The sequence below is a fragment of the Scaptodrosophila lebanonensis genome, unplaced genomic scaffold (assembly GCF_003285725.1).
Source record: "Scaptodrosophila lebanonensis strain 11010-0011.00,11010-0021.00 unplaced genomic scaffold, SlebRS2 tig00000053-arrow-pilon, whole genome shotgun sequence".
In the NCBI taxonomy this organism is placed as follows: domain Eukaryota; kingdom Metazoa; phylum Arthropoda; class Insecta; order Diptera; family Drosophilidae; genus Scaptodrosophila; species Scaptodrosophila lebanonensis.
This window is the reverse complement of record NW_022060548.1, coordinates 9,423,072-9,447,507: the sequence shown is the minus strand read 5'-3', so window position 1 is coordinate 9,447,507 and position 24,436 is coordinate 9,423,072. Positions and strand designations below refer to the sequence as shown.

The 24,436-nt window shown below is 38.8% G+C and overlaps 3 protein-coding genes and 4 non-coding genes across 7 annotated transcripts in view; 3 read left to right on the top strand and 4 right to left on the bottom strand.

Moving 5' to 3' along the window:
• Positions 1-899: 899 nt before the first annotated feature.
• On the bottom strand, positions 900-4,059 carry LOC115623715 (dual specificity protein kinase Ttk). The gene is made up of 5 exons (XM_030518196.1): positions 3,923-4,059; positions 3,766-3,858; positions 2,698-3,696; positions 2,088-2,640; positions 900-1,079 (listed from the first exon to the last, which is right to left on the bottom strand). The coding sequence occupies exons 1-5, from the start codon at positions 4,018-4,020 to the stop codon at positions 960-962; spliced, it is 1,863 nt and encodes a 620-aa protein (XP_030374056.1). The 5' UTR covers positions 4,021-4,059; the 3' UTR covers positions 900-959.
• A 194-nt stretch (positions 4,060-4,253) lies between these two features.
• On the top strand, positions 4,254-5,761 carry LOC115623532 (transmembrane protein 192). Its single transcript, XM_030517915.1, has 4 exons — positions 4,254-4,435; positions 4,553-4,685; positions 4,752-5,028; positions 5,264-5,761. Exons 1-4 carry the CDS (start codon positions 4,320-4,322, stop codon positions 5,491-5,493), a joined length of 756 nt encoding a protein of 251 aa, XP_030373775.1. The 5' UTR covers positions 4,254-4,319; the 3' UTR covers positions 5,494-5,761.
• LOC115623531 (histone-lysine N-methyltransferase, H3 lysine-79 specific) overlaps positions 5,759-24,436 on the bottom strand; it is a 29,326-nt gene continuing 10,648 nt past the window's right edge. Inside the window, exons 3-8 of the mRNA XM_030517913.1 lie at positions 15,217-15,241; positions 11,695-15,147; positions 11,501-11,620; positions 6,252-6,509; positions 5,991-6,182; positions 5,759-5,930 (exon numbers count right to left, since the gene is read on the bottom strand). Coding sequence (XP_030373773.1) covers positions 5,841-5,930; positions 5,991-6,182; positions 6,252-6,509; positions 11,501-11,620; positions 11,695-15,147; positions 15,217-15,241 — 4,138 coding nt within the window. The 3' untranslated portion in view covers positions 5,759-5,840. The remainder of the gene's footprint in view (positions 5,931-5,990; positions 6,183-6,251; positions 6,510-11,500; positions 11,621-11,694; positions 15,148-15,216; positions 15,242-24,436) is intronic.
• Positions 6,622-6,694, bottom strand: Trnaa-agc. The gene has a single exon. It is a non-coding gene; the product is annotated as a tRNA-Ala (tRNA).
• Positions 19,671-19,743, top strand: Trnaa-agc. Its single transcript has one exon. It is a non-coding gene; the product is annotated as a tRNA-Ala (tRNA).
• On the bottom strand, positions 21,729-21,801 carry Trnaa-agc. Its single transcript has one exon. It is a non-coding gene; the product is annotated as a tRNA-Ala (tRNA).
• Positions 21,966-22,037, top strand: Trnap-ugg. The gene has a single exon. It is a non-coding gene; the product is annotated as a tRNA-Pro (tRNA).

The following is a 24,436-nucleotide window of genomic DNA, read 5'->3' as shown; positions in this document are numbered from 1 at the left end:
ATATATATTCTCTTTATATTTTATTTATATGCACATTGTCTATATATATAAATATATAATTATTTGTGTTTAATTGCATTTAAAAACGAAATTATATACAACAAATTTTTAATTTGAAATGTCACTTAAAAGTATATTTAAAACACTAGTGCATGTATGTATGTGTGTGCCTGTTCAATATTTCCATGTACATTAATTTTTGTTGCATTTTTGTACTGAAAACAGCTTTGTGTTTATTGTTATTCTTAAAACTGCTTGTAACTTTTTTTTGTGTTTTTATTGAAGCCAACAAACCCCTCTAAACACAGCATCAGCAGCAAATGCGTGTTAGATCGTTAAGCATAAATGGTCACCCAACCTCTCCCCCCCTAAAAAACAGCAACATATTTAATTAAGCATAAACAAATAAACTATTTTTATATAAACAAATGAAACTAATTTAAGTAAATGCAAATTATAATTGCACACACAGAGAGACAACATGAAGCTCACAAACAACAACAACCACACACCCACATTTGGCAAGTTGTAGAAAACTGCATAAATTGATGAGGATTTATAAAACTACATAGCAATTAATTCTCAAATTTGTTGCATGCAAAAATAGTAACTAGGCTTTGTAATAATAAAACAATAGTGCAAACAAAAGCAGAAAACAGAAACAAATCTGTTGCCGAAACAGTGTTGTACAATGAGAGCCGGCACTTCGATAGCATGTTATCGATTTCATAATTGAATGGTCGGCGGTATTAAACTAATCTGAGTTATGTATTAAAAAAATAAAACAAATTATGAAAATGAAAGAAAAACTGGAGCTGATTATAAAGATTATGATTTATAATTAAAATACATGAGAATTCAATACACACACATATGAAAATTAAACAAAACAAAAATTGTACATTTGACTGGTTTTTATTATTACTATTGTATACATGTTGTAAGTATAAATCTTTCCCTCAGCGTTTGGCAGTCAATGCCAGATTTTGTATGGGTATGACCATATGGAATGGATATTGCAGCAAATCGGCGCAAGAGGGCCGCTTTTTTGGCTCCAGCTGCAGGCAATTTTTGGTCATCTGGAAAAGATCAATAGATTTGGTTAAAAGTTATTAAAATAAAATTTTAATATTGGTATTCTGCTTATGGAATTCAACGTTTTGGAACCCAAAGTGAAAGTAAAAATTCAAAAAGTACATCTCAATTAAAACGTAGGTTCTTAAATGGAATCAAACTAATAAGTTGAAAAAATTTTTTGCTGACGGGATAAAATATTAAAATTTAAGTCAGTCTTCGAGATGATTTCTTATTTCACAAATAATGTGGTTGCTTTTATCAAATTACTTTTGGAACATCTTCAAGTAGCTTTTAGGCAAAATGTACTGCAATAATCAAAACACAGGAATATATTAGGTTTTACAAAGTTATTCCGAATGAAAATACCAAAAAAGTGACAGCAATTATTGGGTAGTGCATATTTATTAATAATACAAAGTTCGAGGGTTTTCTCATCAGAGAAAAAACTTTTTAGAACCCATGTATTGAATTACATCCTGTATGTTTAGCATTCTACGTCATTCCAGATGTATGTATCAAGAACAGAACTATAACTTGTAAATAAAAACCTGGGTTAATGAAATTTGATGGAACTTCGAATTATTTTACGCGCTTTTTCCAAGTTTTTAAGGACGTATTCGTGATGAAAACGTCTATATTCAATATGAAGGGCCGGTACTAAGTCTAAGATCTATATATTTTAATCTGCCTCATCTACATTTCACTCAAAATAAATGGGAATATACGAATTTAATTGAGTTCTATAGAGTAATTAGTTCTCTGAACCCTTTTCTGTTCGTTTTTTTTTTTCGTTAATGTTTTATTTACATTTCCCCAATTTTTTCCAATTTGAAAACGTTGCAAGATATCAAAAAAAGTATATTTGAATGGAAGATTAGTCTTATTTTCGAAACCTATTTAAATTATTGAAAACTGGTTTTTAAAATCTTTGAAAAATTCTTTCGACCGAACTAAGGATTGATTTAATTGAGTTTGAATCTTGAAGCTAGAATGAATTATTTTCCACTTACATGCACCAACATGATTGGATAATAGACCGGTATGGCTGGATAGTCGATACTCGTGCTGGGACTGGAAATCGCGCTCATTTTGGCGTTTATGTTTCTGATATGACCGAAGGGGGTCTTCTGGTACAACAGCAGATATAAAATGCAACCCAAAGACCAGACATCCGACTTCGTGGAGATTTTCATTTTCGGCTGATTGTTACGCATCGGACTGCTACCGGTCGATATATCCGTTAGGGCCTCGGGACTGATGTAGTTGAAGGTGCCGGCTGGACTGAATTTGATAATGCTAGTCGAATCGACGGCTATGTTGCTGGCAATGCCAAAATCAATTAATTTCAGGCGTCCATTGACCATCAGAAAATTGGCCGGCTTGAGATCTGAATGGATGACACCATTTTGATGAATATAGTTGACTGCCTGCAGCATTTGGTAGAGTATGTTCATCAGATTATAGAGCGGCAGATTTGTGGTATAGCTTTGCAGTATTTTATTTAAATCCGAATCGCCTTTTTCCATTACGACATACAGCTTCGATTCGCGGCTGTTCAGGAGGCTGTGAAAGGGTGAGTTTATTATATTTTGTTAGGGTTATCTCTAGGGTATGGCTTACTAGTCATAGAGCGCCACAACGCAGACACAGCCCTGCAGTTTGGCCAGCAATTTTGTTTCGTTCAGGTAGCCCTCGACAACGGCAGGATCTGCCTGCAAATCCACCACTTTCAGCGCAAACTCCTCGCCCGTGTCCTTGCGACGCGCCAAATAGACGGAACTGGAGCCCCCGCAACCCAATTTGCGAACTATAACGTACTCATGGTTCTTAATTTTCAGCACATTTGTGGATGAAGAGGATGTTGCTGGCGTGGAAGCTGGCGGTACTGGTGCCGGCGCCGACGCTACTGGCGGCAGCACTTCGGCCAACTTTTCTGCTTCGCGAAACGCACTCTCCAGTGAGACTTTGGATTTGCCAGTTCGGGGCACAGCCGCTGGCTTGGGCTGGGCAGGCGTATCAGGACTCTCGCTGATGGTATCGCACAGCGAGAATGAGATGCTATCACCGGGAAAGGCCGCACCGCGACTCACTGCCATAGGTGTTTGGAAGAGCACCTTTTGGGAGCGAAACTCGTTGGCTAGCGAGCTACTGGCTGCTGACGAGGATTTCTGTAAGTCCTGTTGACGTGATCCTCGCATAATTGAACGACATCGTACCTGTGGCGTCACAAACTCCGCCTCGTGCTTCAACTGCGACTTGGGGGCCACATTTAATGGCCGTAGTGGCGTCTCCGTTTCAATGGCCTTACGTTGCAACGTCGTGGGTGGTGGGCCTTTTTTTGCAGGCTCCTCCACCTCAGCATTGGGGGACTTTTCTCTGCCGCTACAATTGATGCCCATATTGCCAAATCGTCCCAGAAACGATAAATTGGAGTCTGTGCGCTTGAGGGCCGCCGCGGGAATGGATAGGCTTGACGTGCTGGCAGTGTTCTCATGCAAGGGACTTTGTATAAAGGAGTCGTTTAGAATGGCGCAATTTAAATTATGATCGCTCTTGCCCTCCTCCTCGTCCTCCTCATCGCTATCCGACTGCATTTGGAGCTCCCGCGTGCGCATAGGACTACAAAGAAATCGTAGAAGTATTTCAATTAAAGCCCTAAAAGATTCTTCAGCAGGATATTGGACTTACAAGAAACCGTATCCGCTTTCCTTCGGAGCATTGAGCAAACTATTTTTTGCATTATTAATGCTTTGCGCCACATTCTCTTTGTTTGTTTGATCACTGCAAGCAAGGTTTGTTATTTATTTTATTCATTCATTTATTTTTTGTAAATCTAGACACCCACGCGTTCCTTTGACTGGACTTGCAGGGCGTATTTAAATCATCTTCCGAATCAAAAAACGCCGACATATCCTTAACGCGGCGCGGCAGTGGCGTAGCCATTTGTTAAGCGCTTAAAATTCCTAATATTAATCACTTAATTGCAAATATAATAAATACACACAAAAAACACATAAACAACAACAACGCAATTGGCTTTGAATTTGATCAAAAAGTGTTGGCAAAGTAAGCGCGCTGCAGTGCTGTTAAATGACCAATTTAGTGGCAGCGCTAGAGAGCGCTGCCAGACTGACGCACGCTTGTTAGCAATTTGGCAGCCCAGCATTACTACCGACAACAATCAAAACAAAGCAATTTTTTTGTTAGTTCTTATTACTTTTTCGTGTCAGTTACTATTGAGTATGGAAGCCAATGAGCCCAGAATGCAGAATCAGGACACCGCTCCATTAATGGATCCGGTTTTGTTCTCTGACGATGGAGGAACGTTCAAGCCGCTGAAAACGGTGCCCGCATTCAGGTATTTGCAATTCCCGGCTATGAATCACAGCTAATTTGTTGGGATGAAAGGGGTTCTCTATCGCAACGCAATTAACGCACACTAATGCAAAATTATTATTATTATGTATGTGTGTAGCATACACTTGCTTATTTCGACGATAATCTCAATTGTGGGCATTTGCTTGGCGGCTACTTGGGAACCAGAGAAGCGATGCGACGCCTACTTTGTAATGCTATACTTGCGCGCCACATTCTGGGTGATAACTTATGTGAGTAATGCCAATGACATAGCATTGATCGGTTCAATACTTAACCCCACACTCTATCTCTGTCAGCTCTTTGATCATTATGTGAAGCGGGAACACGATGCGCTGCGCCTGAACGGCTACCACGACTTTCACAGGGACACGGCCATGCAGAAGGGCATTCCACTGCATGTGGTGTCCTTGTGGAACTCAATGCTGTTGGCCGTGCAGGCGCTCATTCATCACTACTATGGCGAGAATTTCTTTGTACATTGTGCCGCCGGCTGGCTCTCGCCCGTCGCATATGTGACTCTTTTCAATGTGGCCGAGAATGTCGTTTTGGCGGCCATCCATGGCTGTTACATTAGTAAGTAAAAGAGAGTTGACTATCCTTACTAAACCGTCCAAAAATCAAACGCTGATTTGCCAGCTGTTGCTTCCAACAATCCTTTCATGTAGTGCACATTTCTATATCCTGTGTTAAATGTTAATTTTTCTCTGTTCGACTGTATGACCATCCAGTACTTTTAACCTATTACAGCTAGGAATACTATCTTATGCATTCTTAAAACGTTTTTTAAATGTCCCCCATTCCGTTGCAGGCAAGGTGCGTAAATTCAACAAAGCCGCACCGCCACCAGATGTTCTGCGTGGCGCCGACAGCGCCAGCGGCTCACTTGGACTGATGCAGCCAGAGGGAAATACCGCGGAGCTGCTGGAAAAGCAGGCCGATCTCATCGCCTATTTGCGCGATCACTCGAACAAACTCAATCAGAAACTCCACCAATTGCAGACCAGTGTCCATCCAGTGCGCATACCACAGATTCCTTAAGACTTACTCACTAAATGGAAGGATCAAACATAGTCAAAGACAAGTATATGACTACAGTATATGATTGGTTTTGTGTATTTTCATTTATTTTTGCGTCTTCTTTTGTATTATTCAAGGCATTGAAATGTTCTTCAAAAGAAAAAACACATTGTAGTAACGCGATTAGGCTTTAAAAAATTAATAACTGTAAATACAAAAAATATGTATGTATCCGAACCTATAAATGTTATACAACTAATATATTCATAAGTTGATTATACAAAATATACATATTAAATATTATTATTATATTTATGTACGTGTGTGTGTGTGTCTGTTGGGAACTGAATTGTAAGCAACAAGTAGCCTCAAACAGAATCAGAACATTGCCCCAAATTCAGCAGCTCTGGAGGAATTTCCAGTATCTCCAGCGAGGTATCCTTAGACGATGTAACTACCTGCGAATTAAGCAAATAAACAATTTTATAAAAATAATCTCTATTCAATTTCACACCCACCTTATCGCCCGTTATTGCCAGTGCCAGCACCAAACGGCCCGAGCCCTCAAAACGGCCGACCTGTACATTCTTGATTTTGTCTAGAACATAAATATAGCCATCATAGCAGCCAACCAGCAGATATCGGTCCTTATATGTAGCCATCGATACCGCACCGTTGCCACAATTCAGTGTGGAAACGAGGGCTCCACTCTGAAAATCCAATGAAAAGAAAACCTCAGATGAAAAGCTCATCAAATCAAGGACATAATCGACACTTACCGCAAAATCGAATTTAAATATTTCATTCTTCTGAGTACCACAATAGACGTAGACTTCGTTTAGCAGCAGGCTATAGACATTCAAACCTTCTGGAACGCTGAGGCGACGCAGCAACAAGCCAGTGGCTGCATCATGCATATAGACAGAGTTTCCCTTGCAGCCCAATACGAGAATCTTGCGCACACCCTCTTTGGTGGCCTTAACAGCAATGATGGACTGGCCAGTTCCAAGCAACGGCATATCAATAACTTTGTTGGTCTGAAATAGGTTCAAGAAATGTTTAAATGATATCCTATTTTTAAACTCCTAAAGTTAGCAACATATTTATAGTTTGCGTGTGTATGAGAGATCTAAAAAAAGGAAACCAATCTGGAGATGCGGGGCATCGATCCCCGTACCTCTCACATGCTAAGCGAGCGCTCTACCATCTGAGCTACATCCCCATGTTATATTGCCCGCTTTTATTGGCCCTTATCACCATTTTATTCAGCTGATTATTGGCTATTACTGGACATAGCCAAAGAGTTGTGCTTTGCATTGTAATTTGTCTTGGCCCCCGCTGAAGTGTCGCCAGCGTGTGCGACAATTTAAGCAGACCACTTAATCCGATTGGCCATGTCTTTTGTGCTGACACATTATATGTTGAACAGCTTTGTCAAGTGGCTTGATTATTAAATACTCTATTGTTTCCAAATATTGCTGGATCGAATTACCGTCCTTAACATAGCATGACTTTGTGGAATGCCTATCCCGCATTTTTCCATTTCAAATGAAGCATTGAAATAGTTGCTTGCCCTCATGTTTGAATCACGCATGATGTGGTTTCTAGATCTTCGACCTTAACCATTCCCCTAGATAACTATCATACGACTTTAGAAATTTCGCCTCCTATTTATGAATGGAAATGTTCTACTTTCCTTTTACTATGCTTAACCGATTATATTAAACCGTTGCTATTGAAATTGCGTCCTAGATATTTTGCCTATGAGGGGCGTGCCGATAAAAGTGGTGTCCATCATGAGAGTTTTCACTGTACTTCTCTGCATTTTTTAAGAGTCGCAGCATCTTCCTCTTTCACACTCCCTGGTTAACCGAAAAACTTTCTAGTCAAAAAACTTAGATGGTATTTTAAAAATCTTAAGCAATTTGGTTTTTCTTCCGACTTTTCTAGATCTCTACAGCCAAGTCGAACTGCATCTTGAGCGAAGCAAAGCTCGATTGATTCAAGATTCTAAACAGTTTTACCTTTTCGTAAATTCCAAAACTATTCCCTTGTAGAACAAGCACTAGTATCTATTAAATCATTCAGTAGCAGTATCTATAATCTTCACACTCGCCTGTGCCAGACTGTATTACTAGGAAGTAGCAACTTTCTAATTCCTCTTGAATTTGTCTCTTGATTCTGCATTTATTGAAAGTATCTGGAAAGCCTTTTTAATTCCGCTCCGCACAAAAATTGATGTAGGTCAGACATTATCAACCATTTGCTGGCGATAAATTGGCTAACATTTATATTACCCAATAAATATACATATAGGTAAGGCATTATCTGCTTTAGCTCGAGTGGCACTTAATAAATAAATACCTTGAAAAACAATTTATAGCTTTGATTAAATTGCTTATTGTTTTTAGGCTTACTTTCAACAAAAACCAATTACAAATAGGGGCAGGTAAGGTGTTTGGTCCAAAATTTCTAATTGAACTTCTATAAAAACTCTTCAGAGATCATTGGCTTCTCAAAATGCTGAACTCTTTTTTTTTTTGCAAAAGTATGGCTTTTAGAGCACAAAAAGACTAGGAAAATCAAGGATTTTTTATATGTACTTATAATACTATTTACTTTACAATAAAAATAGTAATTCTTAATAAAAACAGAGAAAAGTCGAAAAGTATTATAGTTGCCAACTCACATACAATTCTTTGGCATAAGATATAACAAATGCTTATTATTATTGGATTCGATTTCCATATTCAGCAAATGTTTTCCTTAACTACTAAACAACTAATGACAGTAAAAGTAGTTTTATCGTAAAATTCAAAAGCCCTTTTTTGTGCAGAAACTCATCAAAAAGCATTATTATTAGACAAAGAAAAACTTGCCACATCCGCTAGAAAATTCCAGAAATGGCAGCCACTTCTCGCGCCCTCCCTCTTGTTGCAGCAGTCGGTGCCATGATAAATGAGGAGCTACCTACCTATCCACCTATCTACCTATTCCCAAATATGCCACATGGTTAAAAAAAAAGGGGAAAATAATCAAATTGCAATGCACGCCCCACGAATATGGCATGAACGTAACTATTTTTACAACAACATGCAACTAAATGGAATGGGGGAGAAAAAGAAGATGAGACTGCAAATTTATGTACTGTTATTGCTGCGCTGCCTCGATTATTTACAAGATGGCGTCGCCACCATTGCTGGGTGCAACTGAGAAGGAAAGCATAGGGTACGAAAAATAAATAAATAGCCCCAACCAGCTAGAGAACTGCAGGCGGCGCACACAAAATTGCAGGACTGTGCCGTTTTGTTTATTTAGTGGTTGCAAGACAGTCCTGCCACACCCCCCAGCACCAACACATTAACACACACACACACACACACACGAATGCAATTTGCTGTTGCTGACGTTGTGGCGGATGCTACTACAAAACAACAACAGCAACAACGACAACAGAGGCCAGGCCAGGCCAGACCAAAGAGTTACATTTACGATTACTTACATACTAACGGCATTTGCTGGCAAACAACCAACCCGGTTCGTCAAGGACAGCCAATGAGAAAGCGGCGCGCCGACGAGACTCCCACACACACACACTCGCACAGGCGTCATTTTCCAGAGACGACACAACACAACAAAACAGGAGCCAACCAGCACAAGAAATGCCAGTCACAACAACAACAGCAAGCACAACAACTACAAGTATAAAAACAACAACAGCGGCAGGCACGAAGACATTCCAATTGCAACGCCTTGGAAATTTCGCCTGCAATAAGAGAGAGAGTGCGAGCGAACGAGAGAGAGAGAGAGAGAGAGAGCGTGAGCAGCGCAGTACATAGAGAGCGGGTATGGGTTATGCCTTGCTTGTATTTTATTTAAAATTGTTTTGAGTAAATAGCATATAAACATTTTATTTGCTGCTGCCAACTTGCTGGCAGCGCCGCCAACGCCAACGCCAACGAAAATGTAACGAATGAGCGTGGGGTAAGAAAAAGGAAAAGCAAAAAATATGCATGCACAAGTATCTATATATATTTGTATGTGTGTGTGTGTGTGGCAAGCCCAACTACTAACGGTATATGCAACAGCACTCGCATTGGCAAAAACAAAAATAGCAGCAACAATAACAGCAAACCGGCAAAGGAAACTGCAGTACGGTGGCTCCGACATGCGCACAATGTGCGAGAAAGAGGCAGCAGGCACTGAGAGGGAGCGGAAGAGTGAGAGAGCGACCAGGCGAGTCGTTGACTTCGTGTTGCTGCAAGCCAGGCGGCAGTCTGCCTGCCTGTCTGCCTGCAATATACAATAGGAAGAGAGAGAGAGAGTGTGGTGTGTGCAGGCTGCAGTGTGAGCGAGAGAGAGAGGCGTCAAGAGCAGTGTGATAGTGTGAGTCAGCAAAATATACCGTTAACTAAACATACACACATAAAAACTTAAATAAACAACAATAGGGAGCAGTGGCAGCGGCAGCGGCAACTTGCAACGAAGCTGTGCGAGCAGCAACGCTAACGATTATGGTATGCTCCATGCTCATCGCTCTGCTGCAATTTGCTGTTGTTTGTTGCAACTAACCCCCACCCGAAGCCCATCTCAGGGCCTTCAACGTCGTTGTCGTTGTAGTCGTTCGCATGTGCAACAATTTTAGTTTTTCGGCCAAACAACGTGCAGTAAAAGCAACAAATGCAAAATAAAACACAAAACAATAGACAAAATATCAAGCAATAGCAGCGTCTGCTGCATCGAAGGAAACGCCTTCTCCAGCTTCGTCTGTCTTTCATTTTCATTTTTCTTCTTTTTTTGGGGGGCGTGTACAACTTCTAGGCTTCTATATACGACAATAGTTGTAGCTATATAGCTTAGGTGTTACCTAAATATTTAGTAAATAGTATGTAGCACAGCAAGTACAGTTGTGCATGCAAAAAGTAGGTGCAGTTGTGTTTGCGAGAAAAGTACAGTTGTGCTAACATTTAACAGCACTTCGTTTTGGTCACGTCGCTGCAATAAATTTGAAATTTTTTCACATTTCCATATCGAACGCTCCATTATACTTGTATTATGACTTATGCCTTGTTGTATTCTACCCTCCAAAAGAAATGAATTGCCCGAAATAATGCCAAACAGTAATGAAGTGCCCCATCACAGCTCTCCAACTGTTCTTTCCTCTACTATCCAATTTGTAAGTATGTAAAAAATTCGATTTGATTTTCATTGTCTAGACAATGGCGGCTTAATGCCAATTTATTGTTGTTGTTATTCTGCCTGGCTGCTTTCGCGCTCCAAAAGGTGTGGCGTCGACCAACGTGTGTTGTCTTTTTGGCAGGCGTGCTTTTCAATTTTTAATTGAATTTTTTCAAGTGTGTTTATTTGACAGCTAAATATTTAATGAGCCGCACATTAATTAAATCGAAAAAGTTGCAAATCCTTGTGGAAGGCAGAAAAAGAGCAAATCACATTGACGATGCCCTCTGTTTGTGAAGAAAATAATGAATGGACAGGTTACCATTTGGTTTGGCTTCTACTTGGGAGTACAGCGAAATTTTCGACTTCTTCAAGCCTCTGCATACAATAATCAAAGATAGTTGACAGGGATAGTATCTTCTTCATGTCTGGAGTCCTCCCACCAGTCTAACTAAATTACTCTCTAGCCAACATCTCCAGCTCCATTATTCTCTGAGGATCTTCTCAAAAACTATCGGGACGACAACTGTGGAAGGTGAAGATGAGTAGGAATCGCTAAATCTAAAGCTGAGTAAACAGAAAGGACAAGAACTCCTGGGTTTCTGATTGAAGTTTTTAAATAAAGCAAATATACTCTGGGTTACCTCTCAGTCTCTATTGGGAAGTGAGCTATTAGTGAGTTCCCCTGAACTTACAGCTTCTTTAAGCAGTCAAATATGCCAAGGATATATGGATAAGGGACAACAAATCCCTAATAGTAGGGTTGAAACTTTTACAATAAAATTGCATATATAATATAATATTTTTAAGTAATACTCTCTGGTTAAAACTCAAAAAATGTCGAACTTACCGTCAAATTATAGGTAAATATGTTGCCCCAACGACTGCCAATGAAAGCAATGCCCCACTCGACATCAATGGACTGTAGCGGTTCCTTGAAATAGACCGTTTGAAGCACGCGTTCCAAGTTCTGTTGACAACAGATAAATAGCATAGGGATTAACGCCGAAGTTAATAGCAGTTTAGCACAACTGTGCTACCCACCTCTAGGGATGATTTTTTCAAAAAACCATCGAGAGATGTAGTGTAGAGGAAGGACTCCTTTTCGCACAGAAACATGTTTGTGATGGCCTCGCTGTGCTTGGTGATCTGGCGTTCGAGCTTATGGGAGCCTATGTTGAACATATAGACATCCCCATCCTCCGCAGCAGCTATGATGTACACCTTATATATGCATAGCTGGGTAATGGGGCTTTTGATGTTATGCAACCGACCACTAGGAATGAAGTCATAGTTGAGATTGGCGATAGGCGGTGACTGAACGGCTGTGTTCGACGCTTTAGCTGGTGATGTTTTGGGTATACTACGGGGTAGATCGTAGGACATGTTCGCTATGGGCTCCGGTGGTGGGGGTGGCGGCGGTAACGGTGGTATAACAGCCAGAGGTTGCTGTTGGGCAGTCGTCGATGTGGATTTGGGTTTCATGGAGCGGAAACTTTTCGCCTTCGCGACGTCATAATCATCTGCCGGTTTTGGGTGGGACGTGGGAGGGGACGTTGGAACATCAATGGGTTCGTCCTTAATGACGGTATTGCTTACGGAGAGTCTCATGGGTAGGGGCATATTATTAGATGCTGTCGATTTTTTTGATTCCTCACAGGCCTGCAGTGATTTCTCAATTTCGCGCTGCAACTCATCGGCCTGTTGATTTTGTGGAGTTGCTTTCGGAAGGATTAGACGGTTTTTAGTTGCTTTCCGTTTTGGCAAAACCTTAACACGTTTTAGGAAAACGGTGCGACGTTTTAAACGTGGTTTGGCTTTCGTAATATGGACAACATTTTCAGTTGGTGAGATTGTTGGAACCGGAGCTGTGATTATCGTTGGCGGAGAGCTTGAGGGCATCGGCCCATTTATGGGCTGATTGCGGCTTATGGCTGTGTTGAGTAATAAAAATTTTCGATTCTGCAGCTCTAGACTTTGCATTTCTAAATCGGATTTCTCTTTCTGAAACTTCATAATCATTTCCTCCAGGAAACTGCGTCGGTTTTGGTTCTCGAGCAGTCGCCGATCAGTCTCGAGTAAACTATGAGTGACAGACTCACTGAGACCCAAGTGAAACAGTGACTCCGAGTTATCCAGACTGCAGTTGCCATGGAGCGGGAGGCTGCCGGGCGAGAGACGCGGCAATGTGGACTCCATACTAAGATAGGGTAGGACTGGTAAACGTGTTGGCAGTGCAGAAGCTGCAAATGTTGCTGTTGCTGGCAAGAGGCCATTAACAGGTCCTGCGGTTGGTGTCAGATTGCGGGGTGGCGAGATTGCGGGTGGTGTACCAGAAATTGTAGAGGGTTGGGCGCATAATTCTGTTTCTGCATTTGCTGTCTCAGCAATTTCTGGGCTCGTAGCATTCGTTTGATGTGCCGGTGTCTTTGATGGCAAATCAGGCGCGGTCTCAGCGTTTTTATCGACAGCATTTGTCAGCGACTCATCGCTAATCTTATTAGTTTCTTCTGTCTCCTGCTTTTTTTGTGCCACCTGCTTCTGGTAGTTAACCACATTGACTATCTCGCGCAGTAGAAATTCTAAGCCCACTTGATTCTGAGATGACTTGAGATTCCTTTGTATGTTGGCTATTTCGATTTTGCTGAAGGTTTCCGAATTATATTCGCTGGTGCAGACACAGGAAATGAAATGTAATCGCGTTTGATTGCTCAGGCAGTGTTTGGTGCGATATCGCTCCGTTAATTCTTTGCCCAGATAGGGCAGCACCAGCTTCTCGAAGCTGCTAATTACATTTTCGCCATTGATCGTAAAATTTTGTTTCTTGGAAGCATCGTTATCGGGCTTAGCAGCTTGTTTCTTCGGCACTTCCTCCTCGTCTTCATCTTCGGAGGAGCTCAGCACTATGATATTTTCGGAAAATTGCGATTCACCAGGCAGTTCCGGTTTTATTTCCACTTTGATAGGCGCGACGTCTTTATTATCAGTTTGTTCTCGCCCATTTGTGGCACTAATAGCATTCACAGGCTCTTTAATTGGTGCGGGGCTAGCCACTTTGTTGGGTGCTGTTTGCGCGGGTTTGGACTGAACCTGTTTGGAGCTAGGCTCAGACTTCTTGGGACTGCGTTCGGCTTTTTTGGGACTACGCTCCTTTAGCTCCTCTACACTCTTCTTTCTACGCTTGGAATCTACCGGAGCATGCGGCGACTTGCTGCGACTTGTTCTTGTGGCGCTTTCGTGCGAGCGCTTGCTGGCTGAGGCCTTGAACTCCTCAGCTACCTTGAGACGCCTCATAAGATCGGTGGAGATTTTGGACTGCTTAGCCATGGTCTCTAAACTGTCTGTTTGGTTCGCTTGAGATTGTCCTTTGTCTTTAGGTTCCTCAGTCTTTTTCTCGCTTTGATCACACTCCACCTCCGCAACTGATATGTCTATGCCGAAGAATTTTTCAATATTTTGCAGCAGCACCTGTGGCAACTTAATGGCATCTACAATTTCATCTTCAACCAGCTCTTTGGTTTCATCTTTTGGCTTTTCCAGCTCGATTTCCTTTAGCTGACGGCGTATTTCTTCGCGTAGACGTCGGCGTGCCTGCAGCTGCAAATGCTCGTCATAAATAGTATCCTTATTATTGATTATATACTTGAGTGCCTCCTTGCCCATAGTAGCGAGGCGCTCATTAATGGTGAGCTCCACGCTGCTACTGCTCGAGGTCCGCTCACGTATTCGCGGAGTGGCCTTCAGTTGTGATTTTATTGCACCATGCTCCGCTGGAGAAGTCGCTGTCTCCTCTTTCTTCTCTCTAGTTAGGGCAATTATCTCTTGTCGGAGCAGTTGGGATAAAGGTTTTACCTGTATCTTGGGATTTGTTCTTGGGACTGTGAGTTCTTTTGGCTGCGTAGTATTAGTTTCCTCTCTTTGCTGCGTTGGTGCCTTCTTTAATTCCTCCAGCTGCCTATATGCTGCTAAACTATTTGAGTTCTCGCTGTTGTTATTTTTTTCCAATTCTTTAGCATTTATCCACGATATGCTTTCGTCACAGCTATTTTTTCTAGCTAGAGTGCTGGTGCTGCGTGGCTTCTCCGTAGGATCACTCTTCTTGTTCTTCAACTTATTTTGATTCGTTTGCTCTTTATTATTGAGTTGATCTTTAGTTGTTGTTTCCTTACTGGAAACCAATAGACTGGGAATCTTGGGCTCCTGCTGTGGTTGCTTCTGCTGTTGTTTGGCTGGAATTGGGTGAGAACTGCGTTCCCAACGCAACTCGCATCTATCACTGGATTTGGGATATCCTTGACTATTACTAAATGGATTACACCAGTCCGGTGGCAGCTGTCTTTGCAGGTTCCAGCTGTTGTTGTTCTTGTTGTTATAAAACGACCAATTATTGCCGTTGTCGTTGTAATTGTTATTGTTATTATAATTGTTATTGAAGTTTTGTCTGCCAAATGGCGGGCGTTCTTGGTATGAAAAGGTCGGCCTTACGTTGTTATCCCGCTGCAAATAAAATGCTCACAAGTTGACAAACTACATATATCTACGCTATAGCGGCTTAGTATAACTTACATTTTTAGGCACATAGCCTGAATTCCTGCAAGTAGAAAATACATATAGTTAGTGGAAGATGCAGATATTCAGGACGCCCTCCCCACTCCCACCATTTACAGTTACAATTAGAAGCAAGTCATGCTCATTACGAAAACATAACTACATAGAACGGAAAAGTGGAAAAAAAAATGCAGAACTTCTACGAACAATAAAGGAATAATTAATGTAATCAGGCAACGTGCTTTGCTCAGCTTTTAGCCATAAAGTCAGTCGACAGCCTGCCAAGTTTTCTTAACTTTGAGTCGCACGTAAGCAAGCTGTGGCATTAATTTAACAGATTTAAAATTTATAACCACAAGCACAACAGAACCAAACCAAAAAAAAAAAACTCAATCCCCCGCATTTGAATTCATTCTATTTGTGAATGCAAAGGTGCGAATTCCTTTGGCGTCTTGGATTTTTTCCGCTTTTGTTTCAGTCCCAGAGCGTAAATCTTGTTAAGAAATGCTAAAATATACAGCCACAAATCCTGAAGCTGTTGCCCTTTTGTAATGCAATTTGTAACTTAAACTAATTAAAAATTAAAAATGTTGCACGACTTGGAGGTTCGCGCAGATTTTTCGCGGGCCACAATAGCTTTGGTGTGAACAAATAAAGAATCGACTTGAAATATTGAGTAGTACGGTTTGTTTATTTACTTCCTTAATCATACTTATTAGTAGAAAAAGTTTTCATTTTGTTATGGGCTTTAAAAAATTAAAATAAAATTTATATAAAAAAGAAAAAATTCTATCACAATATATGCCATTTTTTGAAGAATTTGTTTTCTTTTAATAATTAGCATATTTTTAAGTTCCTTCACAATAAATTACTTGATCAAAGGAATTTGTATTCGATATGTAAAATATAATGTTTTTTCAAACTATTGGACGAAACACAAACGACCATTTACAATGTTCAAACCCGACTATTTCTTAGCAAAAAAAAGAAAAAATCGTCAAGGTCTGTAAAATAGAAAACTTGCCTCTAAATTATTATAAATAACAGTAAATAGGATATGTATTATTTTTGTGAAATCTAAATCTTGGTTAAAGCTTGGCAAAGCAGCTCGAGTGTTATTCCAACCAGAATGAATAGACAGGAAGGTTTTCCTGTGAACTCTTTTATCAACAGACAGTGTGAAGCTGGGGATTGCCAACATTCTAACAGAATTGGAGAACAGAAAAAGTGTTGAAAAACGCCACAATTAATTAAAACATTGATAGACTATAATAAAATATTTCTAAAATTAATTTATTAACAATTAGTTATGTTACATATACGAGTATAGTTAGAAATGTCATTAAATACTAGAAAAACAAATCAATTCAAAAAGGGTCTTTGAAAAATTACAAACTAAATTTTATTTTGGTAACAAAAATATCCTAATATGCGATAAGAAATTATTCGCCTTATATGTGAAAACTGGCCACCAAAATGTCAATTTTTTCGATAGTTATAATAAAATGGTTTATTTTAAAAATTAATTTAAAACAATTTACCACTTTTAGGGCTGAAATGTCTATAAGCTGTATCAAAGGTGGTCGTATTTGTGAATTTAATTATTGTTCTAAGCTTTGGAAGACATTTTAAATGAAATACTATATGGAGCTATTTAAAAGTGGTTTCAAACTCTGAAATCTACACTAAACTCGTAAAGAAATATAGCTAGAACTAGTCATAAAAAAATGTTGTTGTTGCTTTATTTTTGGTCAAATACTCAATAAACGCACCTCTCACACAATACTCTGTCATATTTCGTAAACATTAATATGCATAGCGCGCAACGGAAAGAAAAAACTTGAGAAAATTTATGCAGTGATGAGCGAAAAAGGATGCCACTTGCCAGCGAGGCTGACACGACGGAAATGGGTCTCAAAAAGTCAGAGAGCAGAGGCTCGTATGTGACAAGTCGACTAATGAGAAAGAAAGGAAATATATTCCATAGCACCTATTGCTCAAATCAAGTCCAAAGTCCCAACTAATGAAGCAGAGTAGAGTAGAGCAGTAGAAAAAAAAAATGTCACACAGCAAAGGGAAGTCAATTAAAAAAAAAAGAAAGAAGGAAAATGTCTCAACAGGCAGTAAAGTACGTGACACGCCAGAAAAGTGGTGGGGGGAAGGACATGGACAGTTTTTAAACTTACTTTTAAGGCAGCTCTACTAAAAAGTCGCAGACGACTGTGTCTTGAAATTAAAATTACAAGACACTCCCAAACACAACTCAGCTTCTGCCAAATACCTGCTCCTCCTCCTCAGGTAAATGCTGACAAAACTTTTGAGGTAACATTTCTTTTACGATTCGCGTGGGTGCCACACACACACACACACACACACGCACACACACAGAGAGAAAGTAAGCAAAGAAAAGTGCAACTCGTACGCTTTTGTCATTAATTTTGTATATCATTGAGTTTTACGATGCTCATAAATATGAAAACATTTAACTCTTGCCAGCTGCCAAGTAGTCTGTGTGTGTGTGTGTGTGGGGGGGAAGGGTCCTTTGTCGTATATGAGACAAACTAATTGTTGCTCTCCTTACACGTTGTAATGTGTTTTTAAGCAGACAACATTTTCCCATGTTTTCACAATGTTTCTGATAAGCAACCAACCAGGCGGCAGGGGAGGGGAGGGGAGGGGTTGTATACTTAAAGGGTTCCACACTCTGTCTGTGGGGCTGGAACTCTTGATTTGCAACAGCTTGAGGTAATTTTCAACTTTTGGCGATGTCGACTGTGGCAGTGGCTTCAGTGGCGCGTTGACAAGTGTGTTTTGTTTTGTTGTTTTGTTTGGTTTTAATTAAAGCGAAAAACATATATAAAGTTGCTTCAGTCAAGTGATATTAGGTATATTGGCCATGCTCGGAAAGGTCTGTACGAATACATGACGATAATTGCTGCTGGCTTTTGTGCTATGCTTTTGGCGATTGATGCTGATTTGTGGTTTGTATTTTAAGAAGGAGAGTGTATTAGGCTGCCTATATTTTAAAATTAAATGAATAGTTTAGGTATTATTTAAAGAGCTTTATGCTAGCGATTCTTTTTTCCCAATTTTTCATGGCAGCTGCTGATTGTTTAATGATTGTTTATTGATTCCGATTCATTGGTTATTTTAAGGAGTTTTTAGCATACATTTATCTTTAAAAAAACATTGTTAAAAGTTGTCTCTATGAGTTTTCAAATCTTTAATACAGTTTCTTCAACACAGTTTCCAAAATACCGGTCTACAAAACAGATATAGCCTAGGGGGGAAATGTAAGTTACATCAATAATACTTAGATTGATTTCGATTCATTGGTTATTTTAAAGAGGGTTTAGCATTAATTTTTTTTTTTAAATCATTGTTTAAAGTTGTCATTATGAGCTTTCAAATCTTTATTACAGTTTCTTCCACACAGTTTCTACAAAACAGTTCTAACCTGGGGGGAAGAGTAAGTTACATCAAGAACACTTAGATTGATTTCGATTCATTTGTTATTTTCAAAAGTGTTTAGCATTAATTTTTTTTTTACATCATTGTTAAAAGTTGTCATTATGAGCTTTCAAATCTTTAATACAGTTTCTTCAATACAGTTTCTTTAATACAGTTTCTTCAACACAGTTTCCAAAATACCGGTCTACAAAACAGATATAGCCTAGGGGGGAAATGTAAGTTACATCAATAATACTTAGATTGATTTCGATTCATTGGTTATTTTAAAGAGTGTTTAGCATTAATTTTTTTTTTAAATCATTGTTTAAAGTTGTCATTATGAGCTTTCAAATCTTTAATACAGTTTCTTCCACACAGTTTCTACAAAACAGTTCTAGCCTGGGGGAAAATGTTAGTTACATCAAGAACACTTAGATTGATTTCGATTCATTTGTTATTTTCAAAAGTGTTTAGCAAAATTTTTTTAAAAAAAAGATTGTTAAAAGTTGTCATTATGAGCTTTCAAATCTTTAATACAGTTTCTTCAATGCAGTTTCTTCAATGCAGTTTCTAAAATACCGATCTACAAAACAGCTCTAGCCTGGGGGCTTCGAAGCAGGAACGAGCATTTAAAACACAAGCACATATATTTAGCTTAATTATACAAATTAAAACAACATTTTCGCAGTTATTTAATAGTTTCCATAGAGACAGAACATATTATTTGGAGATAAGATAGGCATACGCTTAATCAAAATTGTTCACTCTCTTGAATAACTCAAAGAAAGCAAATTATTTTAAATAGACCACCAACAATCAGTTGAACGCATTGTTGGCCAAAAACCAGTTCGGCGCAAACGTGAAAAATCACCTTTCACGGGCTGCTTGCGAGCTGACTTGCATTTCAATTGGGGGCCATGCGTTGGGTCACTATAAAACCGTAAAACTTGGTCAAAACAGACAAAGCCATAAATAGTGGTCAACAAATATATATATATCAGCTATATGGCCAAAACCAACATGGGGATGTAGCTCAGATGGTAGAGCGCTCGCTTAGCATGTGAGAGGTACGGGGATCGATGCCCCGCATCTCCAATACCAGTACAACTAACTATATTTTTTGTTATTTGACAAAACCATAACAAAACACTTAAAACAATTAAAAAATAGACAAACACATAAATTGTCGTGTTGTTGTTTTGCTGTTTTGTTTCGAGTTGACAAAGTTGGCAACAGAACATCACGGCAATGGCTTAACTAGCTTAGCCCGGAAACCGAAACCCTACCACCAGCTGCACAAAAATTAAAACAAAAGCTGCGTTTCCTCATAAATAGCACATCATGTATCATTTACAGGCAACTACTCCCCCCCTTAATGTCCTCTGTGCCTCTGTGTGTATGAGTGTGTGTGTGTTTTGTGAGCCTGCGGCTGTCTTTGTCGTCGTCATCGTCATCCCCAAGACCACCATCCCAGGCCCAGTTTGTCGGTCGCACCACTGGGACGACTGTGGATCCAATGTTCTCTGGCACTGGCACTGGCTCTGACTCTGCCTGTTTAATTGCTGGCAAACTTGTGTATATATGTATATATATATATATGTATAAACGGGAAAATGCAAGCGAGTAAACAAACATCGGCATATTGTCCTGATTTATGTGCGACAATGTGTTCCAACGATGGGGGTGCAAATCAAATTACGCGTCTTGATTGTCGACATGGGGGCTGCCTACTGATTGGGCAAGTGGATGGGGTCCACCAGGGGGTTAAGGGGGAGCTATGCAATTGTGCCAAGCATTTTGCCATTTGGAATATTCATCAACAGCTTGCCGACGTCTGCAGTTTTGTCTTTGCAAAGAATTGAAATCAATCCAAGGAACATCAAACGTTGGTTGATGTTTTTGACTAATTTCTTCAGATATAGGTATTTTCTGGTACTATCGAGAGCTATTGTATTGATTGCACTCTCACTCAGCTTATTTTCAAAGAAATTTTTGTTAGTCTAGAAGCTGCGTTTCTACAAACTATCTTATCTTTTTTATCTTTTTCTGATTAACCAACAATTATTTTTACTTCGCCTGCCACTTAAACTAATTCTTTGAGCATTCCTGCAACTTTAACCTTCTGCCTCTTTTATATTGAATTGGTTTATTAATTAAATAAATGTCATTGTTTATTTTGTTTCCAACACAGCATTCACAAAGAGATTTTACTAGCAAGATAATCTCGATTAGACAATTTTTAGTGGTTTATTTGAAGATTATTTGAAGAAGTTAACGAAAGAAGAAACGATTGATAATAATATCAACACCCACAATTATGGCTTCTAATGGCTTTAGTACAGAAAAAGTTCGCTAATATTAATATCACTTGATTATTTGCCTTGTTATTTTGGTTAAGTAATATTGCATACAAATCATTTAAACGTTTATAGTACAGTAACTCCTAACTGCATTCGATTTTGTTTCGATTCTTAGTGGAACAGCTACAACAGAGAAGAAAACAGAAAATTTAAAATCTTTTTCAAACATTTTCAACTTTTTCCATTGACTTTGATTTTGGAAATATTTTATTTTCATTGTCGAAATGATTTGATGAAATGATTCATTTGTACAGATAGTAACTTGGTATAATCGAGATCCGATATGAAGATCTAAGAGTTGAATTAACTTTCTTCTAGCTACCACTAGATACTATTATTATTATAACTTGTAGATATTTAGAATGATATTATCGAGATCCGACTTGAATTAACTTTCTTCCAGCTAGCACGAGATATTATTATAACTTGTAGATATTTAGAATGTTGATAACCAATTTGAATTATTGGAGTGCAACAAAAGTGGGCTAATTAGTCTGCTTTATTGACAATTTTTCAAATCTACATAGATACTAGGGTTTCACCCTTTTGGTACAGGATAAAAAATATGTATTTCACATCAGATTTCCATTGTCTTTAGAGTTAATAAATGCACTTTTGTAAACAAAACTATTACAATCAACTTAAGAGTTGGCACAATTTGAATTGGGGACTACAAAAGATGCAGTTTTATAATCAAAAGTATGTAAAAAAGTGGAGTTTTGGAGATGCGGGGTATCGATCCCCGTACCTCTCACATGCTAAGCGAGCGCTCTACCATCTGAGCTACATCCCCAGCTACAATTTTTTTTTAAATTGTCACCGAAATAATGCCCACAAGAAAGCCAAAAGTGAAAGGTAAGCTGAAATTTGTGGGCCTCGTCTTTAGGGCCAGCTTAACATATGCAAGCGTTTAATTATTTCGAACGAGTTTTTTAAACTTCAAAACTGCAGTTAAGCGGCTCAATGGTCTAGGGGTATGATTCTCGCTTTGGGTGCGAGAGGTCCCGGGTTCAAATCCCGGTTGAGCCCAGCCGTATATATTTTTGGTCCACGAAACAGTAAAAAAGTTGTCCCCCCCGAGAAAGTTTTCCCCAACGGATCTGTATGCCAGCATAGTCGACTGTAGGTTTTCGTTTTGCTGCTTTTGTGGGACACACAAAATAAACAAACAATAAAATATTGAGCACATTAATGTTTAGTCAGACGTAAAATTACTTTTAAGTCTACTTTTGCCAGCCAGACCGCCCGCCTCTCCGCCTCCACGCCAGCCTGGCAGCCTGCGAGACACTTAACTGAAGTCTACAGTCTTGCCGAGGATAGATAGATAAACGTTCAATGCATATTTATTATTTAACTGTAGCTGATAATCAAAACAACAATTCAGGAAATTTGTCCTTCCACCCCCCAAGCCCCAAGCCCCATCCCCAACTCGAACTCCACTCCAAACAAATAAAACAGGAACAGCAACAGCAACAACAGTGTCGTGCCGCCTGACTGCGCGTCATTTTCTGCATGAAAAGCTGTCATAATGCTCGATAATGAAAAATGAAAAATTTCTCACTTTTTTGCCACATTGACAAATGCGATGCGTACCCGGGGATTGGCGATTTGTGGGGGATCCCCTCCAACCACTAGGTTGTGATAAAAGTTTATGCAAGTGGCTGCTGCTTCTTGCTTCTTGGATTTAATTAAGAATAAGAAAAATGAAAATGGGAAACTTTTCAATTGCCAGATGCGCGTCGCGCATAAGAGGATTTGCCATATTTATTGTTATTATTATTATTTCTACTTGAAAATTGTTTACGTTAATTAGAAGCCAGGCTGACAGGCAAGTGAAGTCATGTCTCTCTTACATTCAAGGCACCACTCAATTGGTAGAGTGGCGTTTTAAAGCAACTTTTAATCTTATTTACCTTTTATTGAATTCATTAGACTTTAACTTTTAATTCAATAACAACAAGAAAAGCAAACCCATTTAGAGAAAAGTAAAGCACAGTTTTTGGGGTTAGAAAGAATGTTGCATATTGTTTCAAAAACTAAATATTTCTTAGATCGCAGATATAATATATATGGGAGATTCCTATTGTAATGATTTATAATATGCTTGAAGAATTTGCTTGGAAAATTCCAAGCATATAAAACAAATTAGAAATCTCTGTAGTCGTGATTATGATAGTTTCTCAGATCGAATTTGGAATAATATTTTTACCTTACTTCTATATCATTTTAAGCTATTAATGAAATTTAATTGAAAGGCTCTCCAAATGCTTTTAACAAATTGGGAGCATTTCGGTTACAAAAAAAGAAGAAGAATACGTTTATTTAAAATTATTTAAATACACAATATTTGCCTAAACAATAATAGTAGTACTTTATCGAAGACCATATTTTATAGCCGTTTCCGGTAAGTTATAAAAAGCTATATTTGATAAAAGTCGTATAAATTAGTATAAATGTAGAAAATAGATGAAATATATATTCGAAATTCTTTAATTTAGAATGAGAATCCCAATTCAATAGTTAACTACATTTAAATTTTGTTATTAAAGTCAAAAAAGATGAAAAACTTGCATAGGTATTAGAAATAGACAAAAGTGAATTGGAAGTTTTAAAAAATATACACACAATTGTAAAATTGGATAATACAAACTGGAAATTATTTTAAATTTCCGAACATTTTGAAATGTAAACTTAAATTCATATTTTTGACTTAGAAATTCTGGAAATTCTTTCTGTACTTATCAGAAAAAGAAATACTTAAGAAATTCTTTTGCAAAGTTGACAGTAGAAAAATTAATATTAACTAATTAATGCTTAATTATATAAAAATGTACCGTGTGTGAATCTTTCTAAAAAAAAAAGCACAAATATTTATCAAACTGTAGAAAATCGAATATATGTACATAGTATTTATAGCACAAATATTTTAGATATAATTATTTCTCACCTTTTTAAATTTTTTGAAACTGCAATATACTTGACACTCAGTGCTCCGTAACTTATCACAGTTTCATTCGAATCAAGTCAATTATGTGGTGGATTAAGGACACAACTTAGTTGCTGTCACTAAACTAAACACTAAGACAGTCTTCTTCGCAATATGCAACTAAAGTCAATCAGTCGGCTGCACGAACTCAAACAATTTGATTGTAAAAGTTGCTCATACACTCTCCAAGTCCAATAAGTTAACTCAATCACAATAATTTGGTTGGCGTAAAACGTTCGTCCACTCCTCTACATGGCCAGGAGTCAAGGACGTGCGTCCAAGTGGCACTTAATTGTTTATGAATTGCGTGCTTCGTCACACACCCACACACACTTCAGGCGGAAGTGACGTGTGTGTGTGCGCCTGTGTGCGTGCAATATACTATAAATCAGCCTGTGTGTTAGGCTATGAATTTTTTTGTCAACATGGCGCGTTGACAGCG